The following is a 27,792-nucleotide window of genomic DNA, read 5'->3' as shown; positions in this document are numbered from 1 at the left end:
GGAGTCTGGCTTTCTTCAAAACATGCTTTTGAAATTGAAACATGGAATATATTGTTCTGTTATTGTCGCTTTAGATTTTCATGCTGGTTGCAGTTAAATTTCAGAGAATGTTCACAACATGGATGAGGCCCTTAAGAGTATGTCAGTAGAGTTGAAAAATATACTATAGATAAGATACACAATATCGAAATGCAATATTTTCAGACACCATTGTGTTAAATGTTAAGCTCCCATAACAACAATTAATAGAACTTTTTTGACAGGCACAGTAGTGTTTCCCTGGATAGGAATGGTAGAAAATGTATACAAAAAGAGCAGAAAAATACAAAGAATGAGCATAGGAAATATTAAATTACAGCTGCAGTGGACGCCTTGTTAAGAGGAAAGGGAATTATTTTTGCAAAATAAGTCAAAAATTGAAAAAAAGGTAAAAGTTGTGCTTAAAACATGAGCGAGAAAATTAGCTGAACAAACAAGAATCTCCTGTATATCCCCTTTGTATATAGTCAGTAGTAATGAGAGCGACTCTCTGGCGTGAAGCGTTTGATGAGCGCAAGAATGAAGGGAAGTGAGTGAGACAATGACATGCAAATTATAACAGTAGTTTGAAGTAAGGCCTCGTTTTTGTGTTGGCAAAAAAAAAAAAAAAAAATCATATACATCTGTAATTTAATTACATCAAGCCTGAAAATAAAATGTGCAAAAATTAAAATCTTAAAATTATGGGGAGTTAAATTGTAGATGTAGAAATAATTGCACCCTCTTTGCACCCATTCAACTGTCTGTTGGTTGTCCTCTGCTGCAGTCATCACCCAAACTGGCTCTCAAGTTCGATGCCAGGCTAGCAGCTAGACATAGATTGATGTCCTGGACTCAGCTTCACGTTGATTGGACAGCCATCTTTAGTTTATCTAGCTCCATCTGACAGGACAGAATAAAAAAAAAAATGGAGATCTAAGGTTACACCAAAACTTAATTTATTGCATACAATTAATTGGTTTTCAAATTACAGCACATCTGGAAAGTTTTCACAGTGCTTCACATTAAGGCTGCAACAACTAATTACCGTATTTTTCGGACTACAAGTCGCTCCTGAGTATAAGTCGATCCAGCCATAAAATGCCCAACGAAGAGAAAAAAAACATATACAAGTCGCACCGGAGTATAAGTCGATTTTTTGGGGGAAATTTACTTGATAAAATCCAACACATAGAACAGACATGTCATCTTGAAAGGCAATTTAATATAAAAATACAATAGAGAACAACATGCTAAATAAATGTACAGTGTAGTGTATGAACAACGAAATGTGAATATACTGTCCTACGTTAAGGCTCGGTCGTGGCTATACAGCGAACTCCCAAAAGACAATGCTGGACGTCCGTATAATTTGCTGAATCAATTTGGTCCTCGATAGAAAACAGGTTCGCATCAACGTAAATAAATGATAATTAGGTACTATTAGTAATAAGTAACAGGTTAGCATGCGTTCGCTATCATTAGCACATCATTCAAACAACCACACAACTGGCTCTAAGTGTCCGATCACGGGTGGAAAACACACAACAACAACAGAAAAGATGATACACGCAGGCGTTGCCTCTGTAGAGATGATTTAAAAGCATAAACAATGAAAGTAGGTTCGCAGCCGTCTATTCTCTCTAGCTAACTCGCCCACTCAACTCACTCAGAGCTACGTAGCTGTCCGTCTTCTTCTGGCGTGTCACGTAAACAAGCGCGAGTGCGCCCTCACGTGGGCGTGAAAGCGCCACAAACTAAATGCATCCATTTCAAGATAAAAAAGTCAATAATACAATTGAACATACACAGCCAAAGGCAGAACACGAACGTGGCCATAGCTATAAAAAGTTATTTAGATAACTATAGCATAAGAACATGCTAACAACTTTACAAAACCATCAGTGTCACTGCAAAACACCAAAATAACATGTGAAATTATATTATAATGTGTTAATAATTCCACACATAAGTCGCTCCTGAGTATAAGTCGCACCCCCAGCCAAAATATGAAAAAAACCGCGACTTATAGTCCGAAAAATACGGTAATTAAATTGATTAAATTCATTTGATTAATTAATTAGTTGCACACTAATTTCATAATCTATTTTTGCTGGCAGTTATGTCCCATTTGGGTCCTTGCTTGTGTGTAAAATGACGCTCCGCGTGAACCAGTGATGAGAGAGAGAGTTCACTGCTGCAAATGCTGCTTCTGTTGGGTTGCTAAATCAATAGTATTACAACGTGTCAAGAGTTATATTGTTTTTTGGGCTGATCATTACTTTTTAACCGATAACTGATGCCCTGATATTGACCAACTCAAAAAATCCGATACCGATATCACACCGATACTGATTACGCTGTCGTGGACTTAACATACAGTGGAATGAAAAAGTATCTGAACCTTTTGGAATTTCTCAGATTTCTGCATAAAATCACCATCAAATGTGATCTGATCTTTGTCAAAATCACACAGATGAAACAAAAGTCTCTGCTTTAACCAAAAACATCCAAACATCTATAGGTTTTCATATTTTAATGAGGATAGCATGCAAACACTGACAAAAGGGGGAAAAATAAATGGGTGAAACATCGCCTTTAATATTTTGTAGCCCCCCTTTTGGCAGCAATGACTTCAACCAGATGCTTCCAGTAGCTGCAGATCAGTCTGGCACATTGATCAGGACTAATCTTGGCCCATTCTTCTTTACAAAACTGCTATAGTTCAGTCAGATTCCTGGGATGTCTGGCATGAATCGCTGTCTTTAGGTCATGCCACATCTCAATGGGGTTCAAGTTCAAATGGGGTCACTTTGACTTGGCCACTCCAGAACGTGTATTTTGTTCTTCTGACACCATTCTGAAGTTGATTTACTTCTGTGTTTTGGATCATTGTCTTGCTGCAGCATCCATCCTCTTTTTTAGCTTCAACTTTCTGACAGACTGCCTCAGGTTTTCCTGCAAAACATCCTGTTAAACTTTTAAATTCATTCTTCCATTATTATTTGCAAGCTGTCCAGGCCCTGAGAATGTTTTGCTGTCTCAGAATGCCAAATCATGATGCTCCCTCCACCATGCTTCACGGTGGAAATAAGTTGTTGATGTTGGTGAGCTGTTCCATTTTACCTCCACAATTGACGTGTGTTACTCCCAAACAATTCAACTAAGTTTGGTTTCATCAGTCCACAAAATATTTTGCCAAAACGTCTGCGGAGTGTCCAAGTGTGTTTTACGCAAACATTAAATTAGCAACAATGTTTTTTTTTTTTTTAGACAGCAGTGGCTTCTTCCATGGAGTCCTCCTATGAACACAATTCTTGGCCATAGTTTTCCATATAGTTGATGTGTGTACAGAGATATTGGACTGTGCCAGTGATTTCTGTCTTTAGCAGATGCTCTAGGGTTCTTTTTGCACCTCTCTGAGCATTCTGCGCTGAACCCTTGGCGTCATCTTTGGTGGACGGCCACTCCTTGGGAGAGAAGCAACAGTGCCAAACTCTCTTCATTTGTAGACAACTTCTCTGACTGTTGAAGAATGAATTCTAAAGTTTATCAGGATTTTTTTGCAGGAAAACCTGAGGCCATCTGTCAGACAGTTGAAGCTAAAAAGAGGTTGGATGCTTCAACAAAACAATGATCCAAAATACAGAAGTAAATCAACTTCAGAATGGTTTCAGAAGAACAAAATACACGTTCTGGAGTGGCCAAGTCAAAGTCCAGACTTGAACCCCATTGAGATGCTGTGGCATGACCTAAAGACAACAATTCATGCCAGACAACCCGCAATCTGACTGAACGACAGCAGTTTTGTGAGAAGAACGGGCCAAGACTAGTCCTGAGCGATGTGCCAGACTGATCTGCAGCTGCAGGTAGCGTCTGGTTGAAATTACTGCTGGAAGAAAAAAAAAAAAAAAAAAAAAAAAAGGGGGGGGGGGCGCAAATATTAAATGCGATGGTCACTTACTTATTTTTTCCCCTTCTGTCATTTTTTGTATACTATCCTCATTAAAATATGAAAACCTTTAAATGTTTGGGTGGTTTAACTTAGACACTTTTTTCATCTGTGTGATTTTGACAAAGATCAGATAACATTTGATGGTGATTTTATGCAGAAATGTGAGAAATTCCAAAAGATACTTTTTCATACCACTGTACAGTACAGGCCAAGGGTTTGGACACGCCTTCTCATTCGTGCATTTTCTTTATTTTCATGACTATTTACATTGAAAATTCTCACTGAAGGAAATAAAACTATGAATGAACACATGTGGAATTATGTACTCAGCAAAAAAGGGTGAAATAACTATAAACGTGTAATATTCTAGTATTTTCAAAGTAACAACCCTTTGCTCTGATTACTTTTTGGCACACTCTTGCCATTCTCTTGGTGAGTTTCAAGAGCGAGTCACCTAATATGGTTCTTGACTTCACAGGTATGCTTTTCAGGGTTAATTAGTGGAATTTATTTCTTTATCCACGGTGTTAGGGCCTTCATTTGTGTTGCAATGAATGACGTGTGTCCAAACTTTTGGCCTGTACTGTATGTACAATGTACATATTAGCTGACAAACATGCTACACAGACCCACACAAGCCAACAACAAAGGAGTTTCTTCAGGACAACTCTGAATGTGCTTGAGTGACCCAGACCCGACCAAAGATCCTTTGAGCCGGCTACGCACAAGACACTAACATCACAATGAATTTGTCTGCGGCAAACTGCGCACTGCTACCACTCGTTTATAAAGGCCTTAAGAAAATTGTTGTAGTCAGGCACATGTTTTTAGACCGCCCGGGGGAATCAAAAGGTCACATTCTTTGTACTCTTGAGAACAGTACCAAAACTTCCTACTCCTCCATTTGTCCTGGGCGGATCGGAATAAAACTCAGTTGGAACATTCTACGTATTACAGAATGTGTATGGATGCTCTGAGCCCCATTTTTTATTTTACAACCGTCGCGTGGGACGGAAGTTGGGTGATGTACACCTTGTGACATATTAGTGCGCGGATCACGTAGCATTAGCTGGAATGCGTTTCATCAGGCAGTATTAGTTTTTTTGAACTTGTTTGATAAAGTGCAAAAAATATGAAATCACCAATTCCTGTAAAAAAAATAATTGGAAAAACCCAATCAACCACTAGTACATTGAAGTACCACCTTTAGCTTTTCTAAAAGCCTGTGAAGCACGGATTTTTCCAGGGATGAACAATGTTTTTCATCAATGTGGCTTCCACTTCCCTGATTGCGGTTTCCAGCTTATCTGCAGGTTAGGGCCTTGCCATTGACAATTAACATATCCCTCCCTCCATCATTTCATATTTCCAGTCAATGTGAGCTAAACTCAAACGACACATTCATGGGACATGACAACGTACCCAAAGAAAAGCGAAATCTAAGAGCTGCATCCTGTATCTGAAATTTGAAGGAATCTGCCTCTACTTAATTTTAGGGGATAATTTTAGGGGTATTTTGTAGGGGAAGGAGAGAGAGGAGAAGAACGATGAAAACAAGGAGTGACCTACTGCTTGTTATGTTTGAACACATTGATAGCTAAACAAGTTTAATCAGGTTCATATAATGTGTGTATGTTAAAGAATGCATCAATATTTGGCTTGAGCTCAAGCGCTTAATGAATGTAGACAACTCAGCATGTGTTGTTATGGGGATCAATATTACCTGCAGCGCCACACGCTTAAGTCTTTCTTCATCAAGCTCGCCACGCAGCTCTGTTATTTCTTTCCTAAAAAGATGCACAAACATCATTTAGCAAATGAACACACTAGCTGAGTTTTCAAACTTGTAGATTGATGAATTAATGAGACTCAGAATTACTTTGTAAAATGGAAAATCAAAAATTGATTAGGCCAACGAACAGTCTTGTGAACAAACCTGCCAAATTTTAGTTAATAAATAACATTGCTAAGTATATGTAAAAATTAGGGATGTCCTGATCGCATATCATTGCACCAGAGTCACCTGATTTGTTATATATATGATACGGCATAAAAAATCTTTTTTGCCCTATACAAGGGGTCGGCAACCCAAAATGTTGAAACAGACAAATAGGACCAAAATAACAAAAATGTCTGGAACCGCAAAAAATTAAAAGCCTAATATAAGCCTTATAATGAAGGCAACACTTTCTGTATGTACAGTGGGGCAAATAAGTATTTTGTCAACCACTAATTGTGCAAGTTCTCCCACTTGAAAATATTAGAGAGGCCTGTAATTGTCAACATGGGTGAACCTCAACCATGAGACAGAATGTGGGGGAAAAAAAAAAGAGAAAATCACATTGTTTGATTTTTAAAGAATGTATTTGCAAATCATGGTGGAAAATAAGTATTTGGTCAATACCAAAAGTTCATCTCAATACTTTGTTATGTACCCATTGTTGGCAATAATGGAGGCCAAATGTTTTCTGTAACTCTTCACAAGCTTTTCACACACCGTGCTGGTATTTTGGCCCATTCCTCCTTGCAGATCTCCTCTAGAGTTGTTTTCCGAAATTTCTAGGTTCACGGTGAATCAGTAACAAACACACTTTTGCTCAATAGACGATGTTTATTGGTTAGAAAATGCAGAATAAATGAGATTTATTGATTACAATCCCACAAAAGCAAGCAAACATATCAAAAACAAGCAAACAAATGGTAACGTGATGCTAGATTTGGGTTTGTCAATCTCAGAATCCCCGTGTTACGTTACAGCACAATGAGTTGTCCCTTAGAAATGAAAATCGCTTACCGTGACAAACGAGTGGGAAGCCAACAACACTCCAGTAAAGCGTCAAAAGGACAAAAGCCAGGCGATCTGTACGTGACCCGCTGGTGGACATCACGGGTCGCCTGGAAATGTCCGGTTTGTAAGGACGCACTCCTCGGAGGTGGAGAGGCCAACTTCCACCCGCGAGCGGCGAAACATTTAAGCTACTTTTAGTTCAGCCCCCTTGAAAACTCTTTTCAGGGCTTTTCACATGGGACAAATGAGCTGTGCTGCAACAGATGCCAACAAATGGTAAACATTATGAGTGCAAAACAAGTTATCTCTATGGGACCCAGGCGTGTAACTATGGGACCCAGGCGTGTAGTAAAACAATACTATGGTGGAAAACAAGTTATCTCGTGAGATTCTCAAGCGTGTCTCCTAACTATGGGAACAAAGTGAAAATAGAAGTTGTTACAATCGATGTCACAGAAGCAATCATACATCACAAAAGCATAATAATAATAGTAATATTTTCCCACATCAAGAGCAGTGATGTTTTGAGGTGGTCGTTGGGCAACACGGACTTTCAACTCCCTCCACAGATTTTCTATGCGGTTGAGATCTGGAGACTGACTAGGCCAGTCCAGGACCTTTAAAGGCTTCTTACTTAGCCACTCATTTGTTGCCCTGGCTGTGTGTTTGGGATCATTGTCATGCTGAAAGACCCAGCCACGTCTCATCTTCAATGCCCTTGCTGATGGAGGGAGATTTTCACTCAAAATCTCTCGATACATGGCCCCATTCATACTTTCCTTTACACAGATCAGTCGTCCTGGTCCCTTTGCAGAAAACCGCCCTAAAGCATGATGTTTGCACCCTCATGCTTCACAGTGGGTATGGTGTTGTTCGGATGCAATTCGGTATTCTTTCTCCTTCAAACACGAGAACATGTGTTTCTACCAAAAACTATTTTGGTTTCATCTGACCACAACACATTCTCCCAGTCCTCTTCTGGATCATCCAAATGCTCTCTAGCGAACCGCAGACGGGCCTGGACGTGTACTGGCTTCAGCAGGGGGACACGTCTGGCAGTGTAGGATTTGAGTCCATGGCGGCGCATTGTGTTACTGTTAGTACCCTTTGTTACTGTGGTCCCAGCTCCCTGTAGGTCATTCACTAGGTCCCCCTGTGTGGTTCTGGGATTTTTGCTCACCGTTCTTGTTATCATTTTGACGCCACGGCGTGAGATCTTGCATGGAGCCCCAGATCGAGGGAGATGATCAGTAGTCTTGTATGTCTTCCATTTTCTAATAATTGCTCCCACAGTTGATTTCTCTACACCAAGCGCTTTAGCTATTGCAGGTTCAATCTTTCCAGCCTGGTGCAGGTCTACAATTTTGTCTCTGGTGTCCTTCGACAGCTCTTTGGTCTTGGCCATAGTGGAGTTTGGAGTGCGACTGACTGAGGTTGTGGACAGGTGTCTTTTATACTGATAATGAATTAAAACAGGTGCTATTGATACAGGTAACGAGTGGAGCCTCGTTAGACCTCGTTAGAAGAAGTTAGACCTCTTTGACAGCCAGAAATCTTGCTTGTTTGTCTGTGACCAAATACTTATTTTCCACTCTAATTTGGAAACAATTTTTTTAAAAAATCAAACAATGTGATTTTCTGTTTTTTTTTTTCCTCCATATTCTGTCTCTCATGGTTGAGGTTTACCCATGTTGATAATTACAGGCCTCTCTAATCTTTTCAAGTAGGAGAACTTGCACAATTGGTGGTTGACTAAATACTTATTTGCCCCACTGTATCTATATTAGCTGTATAAGTCTACTATCAAAATGACTAAGTTTGCTACAAATACATAATGAGCCTTAATGAATCCCTCCCTTGCAGCTGCAAGGCTCAACCCTCCCCCACGGTAGTTACTCAATTTCAATGAGTCAGCTGTGCTACACGATGGCTGGAGGAGGTGAAACTCCTGAACTTTTTCCCCCAACAAAGAAATCGAAATAGCTGGTTTGGGAATACTTCGGCAACAGAAAAGTTACAGACGGCTGTGGCTTAGAGGAGGAGGGCCCACTGACATGTAAAACATGTTTGTTGAGGGTGGGCCCCCAGGAGGCAATACCCCCAATATGATTTTGCATTTATACAAAACTAAAGGCTAGTAAACAATGTTATGAATGTTTCCCACCAGCTACAAGAGTTAACTCCAGCGTGTTTAGTGTGTCTAGCGGTGGTAAAATGTGTTTTTTTTTTTTTTTTGCTCTCTGGCAACACTGTTGAGAAAGAGTGTGTGTGTATAATGTAAACAGGATACAAGTCATACACACGTGCGTTTTATGGAAGATAACTCAATTATTTTTCTCTGATGGTGATAATATTGAGATGTTGCTACGAGTTTAGGCTCACCTAAAGCACTGCATTTATTTTATTTTATTTAGAATATTTCATTTATTATTATTTTTTTTTTTAATTTTTATTTTAACTTATATTGTACTTATGCTCCAATTTGCTAATATGTTTTGAAAAATAAAAATCCTGTTCAATGGATTTTTTTGAACCCAGATATAAGTAACAGAGCTGCAGTTGCAATACCGTGATACCGTGAAACTGATATTTGGGCTTAACACTAGAAGTACCTGGGTTCATCCCCAAAGGTGTCCTATTTTGGGACACCTTGGGATCCACCCCCAAGCCGAGCCTAGCCTTTGTTTTATAAATGGGGCCATTACTTATGCACCACCGGCCGCATCCCATTTCTATTTTTCTTCCCCAACCCCTTGGCCCTTCAAATGAAGCAATAAGGAGTAGGGCTTGAAACGTCAGCCCTACGAATTGGGACCCCTCTTTACACTCACGTACGTCATAAGTCTGTTCGGCCAGTTGTTACGTAAACAAAAGCAACGATAAAAAGTGCACTAAGTGCACTTGTCCGTTTAGCAAAACTGAAAAACAAAACAAAATGTATACAAATGAAGAAACACAAGAACATTAAATTAACATTACAATTAGTGGTGTCAATTTTTTATTTATTACACCCCTAATTAGTGCACTTTTTATCGTGATTAATCTTTTTTAACTATTGTTTTTCTGACTGACGAAAGCACATTGAGAGTAGATAATACTGGTCATCAGCTTTTAGAATAATACACTTGGTAATATTAGGGAGCACCACAACCCCACGGTACTGCTAGTGTTAAGGTTATCATATAGTCAGAATTTCATACCGTAGATGATGCCGCCTCAGGTTTAACTTCACTACAATATTAATGATTTAGAAGGCCAGAGGAAGAACAACAACATTTATGTCGTGATTGTCCTCCGACAGAAACCATATCAAAACAAAAAATATATTTCCGTCCACCATCTTTTTCATTTTCAAACATCTTTGAAAAAACACTAGGGAGCAATTAGGGAAGCGCTAAGAAAACCACATGTGGCTCTAGAGCCGCAGGTTGCTGACCCCCGCCCTATACAGCGGTGCATTTACTTATGAACGTCTCTGCATACGGATTTTTCAGGTTACGACATGGCTCAACGGGAAAATATTCCCTCTTGTTAAGAAAGGAATCTTAGGATAGGAAAGGCAAAAATTCATTATGGGCTGCTACCAGAGTTTACTGAACGTAACATATCTATAGCTGCCCTAACACTGGCTTTTACTAAGCATCTTCCTAGCATCCAATTGGCCAAGTCTGCATCTACTGCATGTGTACGTGTGTATCCCAGCCTCCTCTTCATTCGCTCCTTGGGCCATGAGGTGTTCTAACAGCTTTACGTGAGTTTTTTTTAATATTGTGCACTACTCCTCAGATTGTAATTTTAATGTGCAATAACATAATTGGAACATGTATTTGTTACCTGTTTTGAAGCCTTTTTATGCTTTATAAAAGATTTTTGTCTGAATTTGGGGGGGGGACTTGGAACAGATTAGGGCATTTACATGGAAAACGAGTCTTTACTTACGGATTTTTCAGTTTACGAAACTACTTTCAGGACCAATTAGTTTCATAAGTCTGGTCCTCGAGAGCCCCTATTCTATTTGTTTTTAATGTCTCCCTCCTTTAACACACCAGAATCAAATGATCAACTCATTAGCAAGCGCTGCAGGAAACCTGATAACGATCCTGATTATTTGATTCAGGTATATTGGAGGAGGGACACATGGAAAACAAGCTAGATAGGGGCTCTCAAGGACTGGACTTGGACATCCCTGCCCGAAATGAATGTGTATCCTTTCCACCATGCAAAATGCCCACTTTGCACACATTGCAAGTCGCTGCTGCAATATCTCTCTGTTTGATGGCAAAATATTTCCACACAGCAGATATTACTACTCTGGCAGCTACCCATTAAGTTCCCCTGGTAACTTCTAGAACGTTCTGCTATTAGGGATGTTTATAGTACTTCCGCTTTTACTGGGAGTGTTGCTGAGTATAAAACATATACATTGATCCCTCGTTACTTAACGCCCTCAGTCCATCGCAGATTTTTTTTTCTTTTTTTTCTTCAAAAAACGGATGAGCTGTCCCGAGCCGATTGCGTAGTCTCCCTCCCTCCCTCTCCCTGCTCTTTGTTGGTCAGTTGCTTATTAAAGTTAACAATGATTGACAGACGCTGATGTTTGATGTTGCCAGGGAAGCGAGCTTCAAAGCGCCGCATGCGTAAATCATCGTTTAACTTGTTAAACAGTTGCTGTGACAACGCTGTGTGTAAGTGAGCAGCTTGAGCAGATTTGAGTGGACTAACTCAATGGAGCAATCAATAAAGCCAAGCATTCTTCTGATCTATTCTTGCTTAGAAATAATTCGGTGGGACAGGAACATGTTTTATCATGTTTAAAAAAAAAATAATTAAAATATATACATAAAACTTTTTATTTTTTAAATTATACTTTGGGGAAAAAAGTGAAAAAACATGTCATATATATATATATATATATATATATATATATATATCACTTTCCAGTGCTAAATCTGAATAAATACATTGAACACACTTTTTTTGTTTTGTTTTGGGGGAGGGGGGCGCTACTTCGTGGTTTTTCACTTATCGCGGCAGGTTATGGTGCCTGCGAAAAACAAGGGATCACTGTATATTTTTGTTTCTTTTGGCAATGCCATTGTATTTCTGGATTATTTTGTTGCTTTTTAACGTTTAAAATTTTTTTTTTTTTTTAATTAAAAACAATTCTTTTCACCCAGTTGAGATCCTGTGAAAAATGGCACAATTCAGATTCTGAAAATTTGACCGTACTGCCTTTTCTGCAACAGCCGAAGAATCGTTGGTACCGAGGTGACAGATCTGGTCGCTTCTTCTGTGTTGTTTTGTTTGTCATACTGAGCGATGCAAGTTGTCAGATAACCGGTTATTTACGCCGCCAAAATGGGGCTTGTAAATGAGTGGTAATATGGTAATCCACGATGTGTTAAGGAACGAGAATAACGGTCAATGCATGCAACATGGCAGTGGCACGCGCATTAACGAGGTCTCTAGCTGGATGAGCTTAAGGCCGCTGTCGAAGCATCCTGGGCCTCCATAACACCTCAGCACTGCCACAGGCTGATTGCCTCCATGCCACGCCGCATTGAAGCAGTCATTTCTGCAAAAGGATTCCCGACCAAGTATTGAGTGCATAGCTGATATAGTTAATTGAAGGTTGACTTTTTTGTATTAAAAAAACACTTTTTTGTATTAGTCGGATGAAATATGCAAATTTTTTGAGATAAGGATTTTTAAAATATTTTTTAACTTTTTTGCCAAAATCATCAATATTAAAAGGCTTGAACTAATTCAGTTGTGTGTAATGAATCGAAAATATATGAAAGTCTAATATTAATCAGTGCATTACAGAAAATAATGAACTTTATCACAATACGCTAATATTTTTAGAAGGACTCGGATTTATAATTGCTCTTTACCTAAAAAAAAATGTTTTATCCGATTACTCGATTAATCAATAGAATTTTCAGTCGAATACTCAATGACTAAAATATTCGATAGCTGCAGCCCTAAACTCTTGCAATACATATAAAAGAAAAATTTATATCTACATTTGGTAAATTATTTCAACATGCTCAGTAGTTTTGTGTTCTTAAATTGTGTAATAATTACATTTGTTGGGCCTTGAACAGCTCCACTGACAGCAAGAGATCCTTCATCTGATTTCTGAGCTCTTCCATCTGGGATTTGGGATCATCTGTTCCAAGAGAACTGCTGTCCGAGTTTGAGTTTGGAACTGCTGGGCTGGGCTTGGCCTCGTCACTGGGTTTATGGAATGATGGCGAAGGGGATAGGTTATGTGTAGAAGGCTGTGGGAAACGGACACAAGAAATGTACGTTATTTACAGTGACGTGAAAAAAAATATATTCGCCATTCTGATTCCCCCCCCCCCACTTCTGTTTGAAAACAACAATGATAATAATAATCATAAAATAAAGTTTCTAAACAATGATTAAAGGGAAAAAACAGTCAAAGCCACCTTGCGCTCAGCAGTTTCATTTTTAAGGGAGACGGATATAAAATTTGTTTGTTTGACACATTAGCTGTTTTATTGCTTTGCATTTTGTTCCCAGTCTGTATGAAACACTGTATGAATGAAACTGTAAACCTGTTAACATTAAAGGCCAAGTCAGACCTGCGCCGTCAAGGAAGACCCGATTTACGACCCTGCGCCGTAGCCTGACGCGGTCCTATTGATTTTTCAAACCCTAGCGTCACGTCAACGCATATGACGTGGCGGAAATGGACTGATTGGTTCGCCCAGACTGTTTATTCTGGTTCACCACGAAATCACTGCCATTCTAAAACATTATTTTTCTAGACGCAAAAATGGACCAAGCCGACGGGAGTAAGAGCAAGTCTCGTCAAGACATCATAAAGTTTGCCAAATGGCAAGGTCAGCGCTTGAATAAAAAAATGGAAGAACCACCAAGACGTGTGTGTTCGGAATTGAGTGGCCACACGAAGCGGTGACCCAGTCGGGCAAAAACTGCCAGCTTTTTATCACTTTATGTTGTATCTTTGGTTGATGCACTTCATCATTTATTGTGTACATATGTTTGCTGTGAGTCTGTGACTGATTTACATGTCACACTTCAAGTATATGAAGAATAAAGCACAGGTTTGGTGTCAAAAGAGTTAATTTTCAATAACAGACAGTTCACACATGATACATCATCACTGATTGAGAGTGCCTTGGTGATTTTTATGATAACGTTAACATCAAGGCTTCCAACGCAGTTTGGGAAGTTCCATAGACGCCAGAAATCTGCTTTGGCTTCCCACTGGCTGGTTTTGGGATACGGCAAACAAATCGGGCTGGAGGGCTTTGCAGACCTCGGACAAAACACTGGACACAGTGCTCGACGCCAGTTTGAAAGCTAGCTGCCACAGCTAGCTGGTTTTCACCCAAGGCTAGAAGAAATCTATGCGGCATCAAAAGTTGGACGGACTGCCTCGAAACAGTCTTCTGCGTCGCCTGCACCTCAATATTTGTATGATAAACATTTATTCAATGCTGAAGATCCAAATTCAAGCGTTCCATTTTGCACTGTTTATTTTTTTCCCCGTTAAACTAGACAAGAGGAAGTCAACAAGCATGCCTCAAAAGCGTACAAACATAACACAACACCCCTCTAGTGGCTTGGCGGTGAATTACAGAGCAACGCGTCACCTGGCCGGAGAACCATCGAATGATGCCGTAGTCGCTGCGCCGTCACCGCAACGCGGGAGCATAACTCAGGCTTAAGGCTCGGGCTGATCCATGACTTCTGGCGCACAGTTAGTGCATTGCTGCTGAAATTACAACATACGGTGGTCTTCTCATTACTTTAACTGCAGGCAGTCTGGGTGTGAAAGTAATTAATTGCGGTTAACCGTGACTAATTCATATAAGATTATTATCTTGGCCAATTAATAAAATGTCCACTAGCTTTACAGCAGGTGGTCCTCCTAAATCTCAACAAATCCCCCCCCCCCCCCCCCCCACACACACACACACACACACACACCCACATACAAAAACAATCCTTGGAAATTATGTACGCAACAAGTAGGCATTCTGGCTTTCGCTTGAAAAACAAAAGTGAGAATTTAATTAAAAAGATACCAACCTGAACCCGAAAAATGGCTGCATGTAAACTTAACGAGTGTTACACTGCTTTGAGAACCCTGACAGTAGAAAAAAACTTTAAAAGTAAAAGCCCATTCAACATATACAGTGATGTAATAGCTGATTTTATTTTGGTGCAAAACAGTCCATGGAAGCAGACATGCGTGGTTCATGACTTATTTGAACTCCTTTGGTAACAGGTATTGTTTGCCATTTTTCTTTAAAAAATATAAAAACAGTATTTTATGTACATCGTGAGAGCAAAATTATAGCAGGCTAACCCAAGCATTTAATCAAAAATTACATTTCTATTAACGTAGATAAGGTTTACACCTAAACCCGGTCAACAATGCCCTGAGAAACATTTATACTAACGCTGATATGAACAAACTTGACAACTACTGGTGGGCAATAATGAAAAACAACAGCTATAACTTGCCTTTTTACCATCAGGGAGCATCTGTCACGGACGAGGCATGCCTTTCAGCAGTGACAAATGTCAGAAAAATTGCCCCTTTGATTATTTGATAAAGTCAGTACCATGAAATAACACAAAGTGATCTAGTGAACATGGTAAGGGGTAGATAACAATCTAAGCAAGTGACTTCATTGCAGTCCCAATCTGCCCTACTTCCACAAATTAAATTAGGACTGACAAGACAGAGCAACATTAGCTAGTGACATAAATAACATTACTGTGACGTATTTTGAAGCATTAGACCAGATAAACACAATATAAAATTACCTTTCTTAGTTCTACTGGCTTTAGTTTAGCACCATCCTCCTCATCCATCTTGAAGGATTTCTCCACAAGACTGTCCTTGTTGGGCTGCAACGGAGGTTTCTGATTAAAAATGAAAAACAACACTACAGTCATTACTACTATGAATAAAAGAAAGTATACATATACAATGGGGCAAATAAGTATTTAGTCAACCACCAATTTTGCAAGTTCTCCTATTTGAAAAGATTAGAGAGGCCTGTAATTGTCAACATGGGTAAACCTCAACCATGAGACACTGAATGTGGAAAAAAAATAACAGAAAATCACATTGTTTGATTTTTAAAGATTTTATTTCCAAATTAGAGTGCAAAATAAGTATTTGGTCACCTACAAACAAGCAAGATTTCTGGCTGTCAAAGAGGTCTAACTTCTTCTAACGAGGTCTAACGAGACTCCACTAGTTACCTGTATTAATGGCACCCGTTTTAACTCATTATCGCTATAAAATACACCTGTCCACAACCTCAGTCAGTCACACTCCAAACTCCACTATGGCCAAGACCAAAGAGCTGTCAAACGACACCAGAGACATAATTGTTGACCTGCACCAGGCTGGGAAGACTGAATCTGCAATAAGTAAAACGCTTGGTGTAAAGAAATCAACTGTGGGAGCAATTATTAGAAAATGGAAGACATACAAGACCACTGATAATCTCCCTCGATCTGGGTCTCCATGCAAGATCTCACCCCGTGGCGTCAAAATGATAACAAGAACGGTGAGCAAAAATCCCAAAACCACACGGGTGGACCTAGCGAATGACCTACAGATAGCTGGGACCACAGTAACAAAGGCTATTATCAGTAACACAATGCGCCGCCAGGGACTCAAATCCTGCACTGCCAGAATTGTTCCCCTGCTGAAGAAAGTACACGTCCAGGCCCGTCTGCGGTTCGCTAGAGAGCATTTGGATGATCCAGAAGAGGACTGGGAGAATGTGTTATGGTCAGATGAAACCAAAATAGAACTTTTTGGTAGAAACACAGGTTCTCGTGTTTGGAGGAGAAAGAATACTGAATTGCATCCGAAGAACACCATACCCACTGTGAAGCATGGGGGTGGAAACATCATGCTTTGGGACTGTTTTTCTGCAAAGGGACCAGGACGACTAATCTGTGTAAAGGAAAGAATGAATGGGGCCATGTATCGAGAGATTGTGCGTGAAAATTTCCTTCCATCAGCAAGGGGATTGAAGATGAGACGTGGCTGGGTCTTTCAGCATGACAATGATCCCAAACACACAGCCAGGGCAACAAAGGAGTGGCTTCGTAAGAAGCATTTCAAGGTCCTGGAGTGGCGTAGCCACTCTCCAGATCTCAACCCCATAGAAAATCTGTGTGGGGAGTTGAAAGTCCGTGTTGCCCAACGACAGCCCCAAAACATCAGTGCTCTAGAGGAGATCTGCATGGAGGAATGGGCCAAAATACCAGCAACAGTGTGTGAAAAGCTTGTAAAGATTTAGAGAAAATGTTTGGCCTCCGTTATTTCCAACAAAGTGTACATAACAAAGTATTGGGGTGAACTTTTGGTATTGACCAAATAATTATTTCCCACCTTGATTTGCAAATAAATTCTTCAACAATCAAACAATGTGATTCTGTGTTGTTTTTTTTTTCCACATTCTGTCTCTCATGGTTGAGGTTTACCCTTATTGACAATTACAGGCCTCTCTAATATTTTCAAACGGGAGAACTTGCACAATTAGTGGTTGACTAAATACTTATTTGCCCCACTGTATATACATATTAAAACTAAGATGTGTTATGACCAAATGTTGCCAGATATACTTTATCTGCAAACTAAAATCAAACAGTCCACAAATGTCTTGACACAAGCATCAGCTCTGAACGATTATTGGAGAGGAGAAAACTGGTGGGTGTCCTCAGCAGGACAGATGACCACAATTAAATGTGTTTCACCACATGGGGGCAAGACTGAATGTCAATGTGATAATTGTAGGTCCGTGTAATGAGAGATACTGTACACCCCTGGAGCATGTACAAACTGCACCAGCAAAACATATACATCATATAAAGTTTTTAAAACAATTACAAACAATCAATAGCTGGTACTCAGTGCTTACCGATTGTCCTCCAGCAAATTGGGCAGGCAACCTACGGCCGGTGATCTTTGGTCTGTTAGCCGTGGGATGAGACAGCTTTTCTGGGCTTGATGAGACCTCATCAAAACTGATTAGAGCTGTTGAGAAAGTAAGACTAAAGTGAAAAAGATCAAACTATAACAAGAGAGCAATGTTAGGGCAATTTATGTGTAGTTCCATACAGGGGACAATGTTTTGTTTTTCCTCCTATTTTCCATTACTGAACCTCGAAGCTCTCTGTCTTTATCAATACACACGAAAAGCATGTTTCTCTATAGGTAAAAGATAATCCATCAACCTCAAAGATGTGGTAAATCAAGACACCCAGTAAACAGCATGATTACTGAGTACCTGTGCTCCAGGCTGCCCTTTTACAGTCAAATTCCACTTCTAAAATTTAAACCAGTGTCAGTAAATTTGTATCAACTTGCGCTTATGCCATTTTCGAATTTGTGAAATTGTTATTTGCAGATATTTGATGTTGTTGACAAATGTCCACTCAAGGCTTTAGCTAATTTGTCACTGTTAACACTGACGACTAAGGCGCAATCAGAAGTCTTGTCAGTTTCTTTGAATTGTTTTGGAGTAGCAACATGCTCTAAAGCAGGGGTCGACAACCTATGACACGCGTATCAGCACTGGCACGCGAAGGGTTAACCAGTGGCACATGAGTGCATGGCAAAATTTTAAAGAAAGGAACCCTTTTTACCTGAAATTAAGACATTTTCAGTTGCGCGCCCTGTTACTTAGGGGCTTTACAGGAGCACCCCTCTGACTCCCTCTGCCTATGGCGTTATATATGAGCAATAATGGAGTTCGAGCACACCTCCAGCCCTCAATTTCTCAACTCTGCGCTCCGCGTTCTTTTTTCTCCACGCGCTCAATTCAGCACAGGCTACTAACGTGTCACGAAGCCAACCAACCAGAGAGCTGGCGGAAGTACACTGTGTTACCAATCTGCACTTCTGGTAATTGCGGTGCTTTCATCTCCGCGCCGTTGAGTGGAGTGGACCGGCGATTAATGTGGCTCGTCGTCGATTCATCCGGTGCTTACTTCGGAGAGGTGGTGATGTGTATAAAAACACAGTGACGCGTTGGATGGCTTTTTGCTTGAGACTTTTATTAGCAAAACAAAAACCAGCAGAGGACACAGCCACTTTTCACGGCGCTCTCCGCGCAACTCTCTCAGTCTCAACACCTTGCTTCACTTTCTCCCTTTTCCTCACCCACACGCCTACTTCTTCTACGCTTAGCTAGTCAGCCGGTCATTTTGTTGGGGATAGCGGCCCCTTGGGGATGCCGGTAACAACTGTTTGGCTCGTTACTTCCCCTAGCTCTGTTTGTGCGTTGTGTGTTGCACAACAAGTGTCAAACGCCACAACTAGACAAAACGTGAAAATTCATGGAAAACAGGGCAAGGGATTACATTAAGGTAGGCAGCCTTTATATTTGTAATATGAAATCTAAAATTGTGCATATAATTCACTGTTTTAAGTTGCTGAACAAGACAAAATGTAAGAGTCGGCTGTTCTGACTTTGACGGTTAAAACAGCCCACTCTGTACTGTGACCTGCACTGAGAATCACAGCTGTTCCCCTTTTCCTGCTGGGGTGTGTTTGTGCGCAATATGTTTACATAAAATGATGCCGCTGTACAGCTGTTATTACTGTTGCACTTTTTTTCAAGTTTTGATATTTTCTACAATATGCATTTATTTTTTAGTTAACTGATAAAGAAGAATGGTATTTGTACGATTTCAATGTATGTCCATGTTGTTTTGCTTGGAGTAAAATTACAGCTCTGTTGGATATAAAAATTTGGATGTGCGTCATTAATCTTGGTGTGGCACAATGATTGACAAGAAAATTTGAAAGTGGCACTCCACACCAAAAGGGTTGCTGACCCCTGCTCTAAAGTATGTTGTCAAAACCAAAGCAAGAAGCCTGACCAAATTATTTTAGAATACACGAAGGAGGCAATGCTGGAAATTTCCTGGGTGAGACTAATTTGTATTCCACATTGTTTTTACATAGGACAATGAGCCTCATAATAAAGGAGTCAATCACACTGAACATTTTCAACGTTCAAGTCGCTAATTGATACGAGTTACACATTTAGCAGTTCTGTTGCCCTCTAGTGGTTGGCCACCATTACTGGGGTGTTTGAACACCTACACTGGTATGAAAAAGTATCTGAACCTTTTGGAATTTCTCAAATTTCAACATTTCAAAATGACCATCGAATGTGATCTGATCGTTGTCAACATCACACGGATGAAAAAACAATGTCTGCTTTAACTAAAACCACCAAAACATTTATAGGTTTTCATATTTTAATGAGGATAGTATGCAAACAATGACAAAAGGCGGGAAAATAAGTAAATGAACCATTACATTTAATATTCCTTTCCCAGCTTTATTCAAATCAACAATCCTTGATCGCAGGTCTTCAGACAGCTGTTTGGACCGAGCCATGATGCACATCAGACAATGCTTCTCATTAAGACAATTCTTACCCAATGTGTGTTTTATAGTGGGAAGGGCAGGTTTAAACCACTCATCAGTGATTGGGCACACACCTAGCTTAAACTGTTTGGTAAAAATGGGTTTCAATTGCTCTTTAGGTATCCTTAGGCAGACGGTTCACTTACTTATATTTCCCCCTTCTGTCATTGTTTGCATGTTATCCTCATTAAAATCTGAAAACCTACAAATATTTGGGTAGTTTTAGTTAAAGCAGTGTTTTTAGATCTGTGTGATTTTGACTAAGATCAGATCACATTTGATGGTGATTTTATGCAGAAATGTGAGAAATTTCAAAAAGATACTTTTACATGCCACTGTATAGCAGCCATGTGTCAGTCAATGTAAACAGTAACATTAGCTGCTGTTTACTGTGTACTGCGGGTGACACACCTCAGCAATGGCGGACGGGGTACTTCTGGTCATTTTGCTCGGATTAGTCAACAAGCTGTCAGTTATCTGTTTTATACATCAGGTGTCAGTACATCATGTTTTACAGCACTAATTCAGGTGACGTACCTTCATAATAAGGGCATCTAGAAGTTTAAACATTGGACTTTGGCCCCATGGCCGCCAGTTGTTTTTGCTGTTGTTCTAGTGGAATCCAATTTTAACGTCCTATTACTCTGTCATTCGTAAAACTTGAAACTTTGTAGCACAGGAGGGTATATATACTGTACATCGATCCTCGGAGCACAACTTTAGATTTTTTTGTATCAGGGCTGAGTGATTAATTACTGACTTAATGGTGCGTGATTTGCCTAAAGGTTACAAGTCAGCCAGAACGAGCGCATGTGTACACAGCCTTTCCCAGTAGTTTGTTGTGGCACAATCGTGCGTGTTACAGGCTGGACGCCTGTCAAGGCAACATTTAAGTCGTGAAACTCTTGAGGAATCTAATTTTGAACTACTACTCCTGCAGCGTTCGTGAACTGATCCTCAAGCCCGATATTTGAAATTTTGTATCAGAGCAGATTAATTAATTGCTGGCTCTTTGGTGCCTTTGTTGCAGGTAGGTTACCGGTTAGCCAGTAGAGGACATTCATGCACAGCTGTCAGCCTGCTTGTTGTTGTAAAATGGCAGGCAAATGGGATTTAAAGTATGTATTTTGGCTGGACCCGAAAATGATACGAAATGTCATTTTTTCACAGTTAAGTAGTTATAAGCCCAACTAAGAACAGGGGAAAGAATGACTCATCCACACATGAAACTTGGGTGACTGTTGTGCAATAGTACTTTGCACCTACATCGCACTAAACTGCTTTAGTTAGGTGCTCTAATGGTGGCAACTGAAGAAAAGATTGCATTTTCTTGTATCATGACAATGTGTCAGACAAGCTTTTGCTGAGCAGAGGGGAGTTTTAGCAGCTCGTTGCCACCATGTGTCACCAACACTAAAACCGGCAATAGAGAACAGCAGGCCAACTCATTAAATCAATCTCAATGGGTTTCACAATAACATCATTCTCCACTTAAGTAGAGATGGGTTTGAACTTGTGTAGACAGTTTCTAGAGTTCATGCAAGCCCCTGAAGATTCTGTTATTGTATGTAGGGCAACACATGTGGATACAGTTTCCCTGCTAAGAAATAAAACGTGATGGTTTTGGATCCAGGATAACCAGTAACCATATACAACAAATACAGCAGAACCTTTCTGATTTTGCCATCCAATTAAATTGTTTTGCCAAGCACTAAACCACTGGCATGTTAACACACACCCCCATCCAAAGATAAAATAGCACAAATTCATAATAATGCTGTGAACAATAACATACACTTTCACTTTTAACCCACGTACACTACACGAAAGATTTTTTTTTTTTTTTTTCCCGGAAAGTAATCGCATACCGAATAGAATCACAAATCAGGACTAATAAATGGATATGAACCGATTTTGTAACCCATTCTACCCGAATATACCGTACATACTAGGGGGGCAACGGTTCAGTTAGCCCACGGTTCGGTTTGAACCTCGGTTTTGGGATCACCGTTTCGGTTCGTTTCGCTTTTTTTTTTTTTTTTTTAATCTGCCTTTATTTTGCTTTTAGGAAAATGAAATAAACACTTAAAATGTAAACATGTTCGACTGTTAAAATGCCTCTTAGCTCTTTGGCTAGTTTAGTGACTGACTACTGAAATACACACACAGTAGTAAAAAAGTTGGCAAAATAACTTGTGTTACCTTTCATGTTAAAATAAAACAAAAAAAATATAGTAACCTTTGCTATGTTTGGAGGTCATTTAATGTTCTGAATCAACCGCTAAAGTTGATAAAATTGCTCCCGTTTTTGCATTAGTTCCCTTCTGTCTACTCTTGACGTGAACATTTTAAAACTGTTTCATCAAAGAGACTCAAGTCAAGATTTTGCCAATTTAGGAGTATTTTAGATAAAAAGTTACTTAGGTTCACTAGGAAGGTTCACTACAACAGAGCCTTTCTGAGAAGTTTACTGCTCTAAAATGGCGGCTGTTTACTAACGCTACCGAGTCTGTCATTTCGCATGTAGTTCTATATGCATGAGATATCTAGGCGTAGGTTGTAGGCTGTCTGCTACAGCCAGGAAATATTGGAGCCACCTAGCCTAGCATCGCGTTTGCTACAGCGTCGCAACAAACACTCTTCCCTCTCCGTGCCTCTGACTTTTGTCGCGTCATTCAAACAACGTATTAACAAACGGGGGGAAAAAAACGTAATGCACGAAAAACGTACAGAATTTGAACGTAACGTACGGCGTGCACATTTAAAAATCTCACTTGCACAAATTACGCCGAGACCGTACAACTTGACAGGTATGAATTATAGTGGAACGTCACAGTTAGGTAGTAGCACTCTGTCGCACGGGACGTCCAACTATCAGTGGTCACGGCGAAACTATGTGCTTTAGCGAAGTCATCTTCGATGGCTTTGCGTGCCATTTCATAAATGTCGGGGAATACGTTGTTGGAGAAATATGTCCGCGAGGGAACAACGTAACGCGGGTCAAGCGTTGCAAATAAATTAACGAAGCCCGCCGTGTGTTTTCACTGGTGTCATCTCCGGGGTTGTCCTGCTCTGAGAAAGTGATATCTGTGGGTGATGCCGGCTAAGGTGCTGGAGTTATGTTATAAGTGTTGCCATTATCATAGGGAACAAGCGCTGAGCAATGCTTGCAAATTTTTTCTTTTTCCCCAATATTTTCGCTCCCTCCTATTTTCTCTCCCACCGCATTGTAGTCCACGGGGAAACCGAAATGTTGCCACACCGCTGATTTGAAAGAAGCCAGTGTTTCCTCAAAATTCGGTCTCTCCACTCCTCTCCGCTCGCCATAGCTTTTTGTTTTCTTTCTTGTTTCACTTTCACTTCGCTCGTAAGCGAGAGAGGGCGTTACTCGGCTTCTATTTCACAGGTGCTTAACAGCAATCGGACATTTACTTGCGGCGGGGCGGGAATTTTTCCACAGCTGTGCTTCACGTCGCATACAGAGCTCGACCAATTCATTCCACAAGCGTTCGGAATAAATAAATTGCAAAACCGAAAAGGTGCGGTTCATAAAAGCGTATCGAACCGTACAGGGTGAACCGTACGGTTCGGCTTTGAACTGCAAACCATTGCACTCCTAGTACATACGCATGCGCATGACTCTGTGGTGACATGACCTGGCTTCTGAGTGAAAAAGAGAATCTGAGTTTGCACACTCCAATCCTGAAAATTATCATTGTTGATTATTAAAAAAGGCAAGTGAATATTGCCGGTTACCATTTGTACATACAGTATATTGGTGAGGTTAAACTTATTGGCGCGTTTTCAATACCTCATGCTATACATTTGGTTATACTTCAGTTTCCATGCTACTGATGTTATTTATGCCTTATTTATTATAATTTATAATTTCATACAATTAACTCATTGGCTGCCACTGACTGCGCTAGACGTTCAATCCATTTTGACTGACTCCCAGTCAAAATGGATTGGGGGTCTAGTCCATCAATGACATTGAAATCTGAACATTCACAACCAACCCTCCTTGTTTAAATGAATACAGTGTATCACAAAAGTGAGTACACCCCTTGCATTTCTGCAGATATTTCAGTACATCTTTTAATGGTACAACACTGACAAAATAACACTTTGACACAATGCAAAGTAGTATGTGTGCAGCTTATGGTAAATGATAATAGAGTTAAAAAATAACTCAAAATATAGCCATTAATATATAAACCCATGGCAACAAGAGTACACCGTATAGAAACTATGTACATCCCTAAATGTCCAAATTGAGTACTGCTTGTCATTTTCCCTCCAAAATGTCATGTGACTTGTTACAGGAGTGCTGTCAGCATTGCTGCAGAGATTGAAGAGGTGGGGGTCAGCCTGTTAGTGCTCAGACCATACGCCACACAAAATATAGCCATTAATATCTAAACCCCAGGCAAAAAAAGTGAGTACACTCCTTAGTGAAAGTTGTCAATATTTACATACAACATGTCAACTGTCAATATTTTGCCTGTGCTCAGCTACTTTGGTCGACCAACCCGAGGCCTGTTCTGAGTGGACCCTGCTCTTTTAAAACGCTGGATGATCTTAGCCACTGTGCTGCAGCTCAGTTTCATGGTGTTGGCAATCCTCTTGTATCCTTGGCCATCTTCAAGTAGCAACTTTTAAGATCCTCAGAGAGTTTTTTGCCATGTTGGAACTTTCAGTGACCAGTATGAGAGTGTGAGAGCTCCACTACAAATTTGAAGACACCTGGTCCCTATGCACACCTGGACCTAGTAACACTAACGAGTCACGTGACATTTTGGAGGGAAAATGACAAGCAGTACTCAATTTGGACATTTAGGGATGTAGTTTCTAAGGGGTGTACTCACTTTTGTTGCCAGGGGTTTAGATATTAATGGCTTTATTTTGAGGGGAAATCTATGATATAAGCTGCACACAGACTACTTTTCATTGTGTCAAACTGTCATTTTGTCAGTGTTGTCCCGTGAAAAGATATACCTAAATACCTGCAGAAATGCAGGGGTGTACTCACTTTTGTGATACACTGTAGGATGTCTATTGTTGTCAGTGGCAGGCAATGAGTTAATAATCACTCCGCAACCCCTATTGGATATGAATTTACCTCAATTTAAAAAAAAAAAAAAAAAAACCTCGGTTTATTTACATCATACAAAATATTTTCAATAACCGAAGCTTTTATTTAGGAGAGAAATGATTAGGTATTTTATATTTTCGATCATTTTTGGAGCTAAGGCTCCTAGTATTTTTCATGAGAAAAATGTCAGCGTAAACAAGTACGCACACTAAGAAAAAAAATATTGTGGCCATTTATTTACTTACTCAGTGTGAGATATGGGTTTTTCCAGTTAAACACAGAGCCGATAGCAACGTGGAGATACACAGGTTTATTCTAACTTTGCCAGTACCATTGTTGTTTTCGTCAACGATGACGATAATGAAAATATTTCCTCGACGAACACTTTTTTCATGACAATGGCGAGACAATAACAAGCTAACAATGTGTTTTCGAAGACTAAAACGTAACGAGACAAATGCCAGTTTTCGTCTAATGTGACGAGTATGAGATGAAAATGTGCGATAGTTTCCATCACATGTTCACATTGTGTAACATTCTTTTGTGTAGTTAGCCAACATCGTAGCAGTGTCTGGTTGTGCCACTCGTGACGTGTTGCGCCCACCGCGAGTCACCACTGTCATCTCCATTCACTCCAGCTTGAACGGTAAGGTTTGTTTTCTTATCTTGGCCAGAGAGAATATTCAATATTGTTTTTGCCTTTAAAGGTCTGTGCTGAGTGATCATCACACAATAAATGTAACTGGTAGCGTTAGCACAGCATTCGCTTTAGGCTAATTGCCTTCTGACTTTTTTTTTTATTTTTATTTTTTAAACCTACAGTTCGTAGTATACAGGTGGGTGTAATTCATTGAAAATAATTTACTGTTTTCCTGCTGAGTGTGTATCATCACCAAGTTGGCCTTGTCCTTGTATATGTGCTCCTTCCTTTAATTTATTTATGGAGTGAAATGGTTTAATTTAACAGACAAAAACAGTTTTAGTACACGGCAACTAAAACTAGACCAAGACAAACACATTTTAAGATGACTAAAATATGATTAAAACAATGCGTATTCTCGTCCAAAAGACTAAGACGAAAATTAAAAGAGCTGCCAAAAACAACACTGGCCAGAACATATATTTTGTACTGCTTCGAGTCATCTGGGATAGACTTGTGAGAAAAAGTGAAACGGATAATGGATTTCTCAACGCCTGGGATTATGTGAACTGCTCCAACCTTAACATGTGTACGATATACAGTATATATACTAGTATATATATAAAAACAAAATCATACATACATGGTTCCATGGATTTGTCCCCTGTCTCCGCTGAAGGTGTTTTGGGTTTCGGGGGAAGCACATGGTCCAAATCAGGCTTTGGACGGGATGCATGCACTTCTCCATTATGTCTGGAGAAAAAACAAATGAATACATTTATGATTCAGAAGCTTGGAACAAGATGCCCCAAAGTCCATTGGCCTGCAACTGTCTTTGGAAAGGAAGCATGGTGTAATGTCACGAGACATTGACAGATTCCCAATCTTGCCCATTTGCCCTGCCTTCCTTGTCTTTCTCCCCTATTGGTGTACATCTTCCAAAGAGTAAATGAAGTCCTGACTACAAAATAGTGCTACTTATAGTCTTGTTACATACTAGTATACAGCATACACTAGTATCTCGACATATAAACACGTCCACATACAACCCTTTTGACATCAGACGTAAAATTTGACTCGCCATATGACGACATGCTCGAAATTGGCCGATTTACAACAGCGTCGCAATTTCATTGTTTTTCGCGAAATGGCAGCAAGGCAGATTGTCTTGTGGGAGAAATCAATATGGGTTCCAAGAAGGTTAGTGCAGGTGGTGAAAAAAGGTGACGCTTACCATTGAAATTAAGATGGAAATGATAGAAAAATATGAGTGTGTTGTTTGCGTCAGTGAACTGGCTCAACAATACAGCCAGAATATGTCTACAATCTCGACGGCCCTCCTCTGACCTCCGTTCAACGGGAAGGAAGATGCCAGCTTTTACAAATTTTTAATCATTTATTTCAGAACTTGTGCAACACAACTCGGCTACTGTCCACCGTAGCCAACACCTACAAAAACAACATGAAATGAAACGAGAACTTAAAAACTTCCCACTTTTCCGCACATCTCATTCTCTCTCGTCAGTCACACGGTGCGTTCAGGAACAGTATGCAAAACACAACCGCCACATTAGAACCCAAATCGTTTGACAGCCCTACATAATACCATAACTATAATGTAACTAGGTGAATAATACCTTGTAGTATTTCATTGTAGCAACAAAATCTGTGTCAGCCCTTCTGCATTCTGTAATATTATTTGTAATTTTGCCGCATTTTGGTCACTCAAGTGGCTGGCGTATCAATCTATAACTCATTTTAACACAGGCTGCAAGGATTGTTAGAATTGTGTCCATGAACGATCAAAGAAGTTGTGAGAGAA

At 39.9% G+C, this 27,792-nt stretch overlaps 1 protein-coding gene across 4 annotated transcripts in view; it reads right to left on the bottom strand.

Moving 5' to 3' along the window:
• Positions 1 to 513: 513 nt before the first annotated feature.
• cd2ap (CD2-associated protein) overlaps positions 514 to 27,792 on the bottom strand; it is a 114,395-nt gene continuing 87,116 nt past the window's right edge. For 3 of the 4 annotated variants that reach the window (XM_057822501.1, XM_057822499.1, XM_057822498.1), the window contains exons 14-19: positions 26,614 to 26,723; positions 17,714 to 17,829; positions 15,594 to 15,692; positions 12,849 to 13,045; positions 5,697 to 5,760; positions 514 to 921 (exon numbers count right to left, since the gene is read on the bottom strand). In XM_057822501.1, coding sequence (XP_057678484.1) covers positions 880 to 921; positions 5,697 to 5,760; positions 12,849 to 13,045; positions 15,594 to 15,692; positions 17,714 to 17,829; positions 26,614 to 26,723 — 628 coding nt within the window. In that variant the 3' untranslated portion in view covers positions 514 to 879. The remainder of the gene's footprint in view (positions 922 to 5,696; positions 5,761 to 12,848; positions 13,046 to 15,593; positions 15,693 to 17,713; positions 17,830 to 26,613; positions 26,724 to 27,792) is intronic. The other variant, XM_057822500.1, reaches the window with a different exon arrangement.

The sequence above is a fragment of the Corythoichthys intestinalis genome, chromosome 19 (genome assembly GCF_030265065.1).
Source record: "Corythoichthys intestinalis isolate RoL2023-P3 chromosome 19, ASM3026506v1, whole genome shotgun sequence".
Lineage (NCBI taxonomy): Eukaryota > Metazoa > Chordata > Actinopteri > Syngnathiformes > Syngnathidae > Corythoichthys > Corythoichthys intestinalis.
Note: the sequence above shows the minus strand (reverse complement) of the source record. Positions and strands in the feature narration are given on the sequence as shown.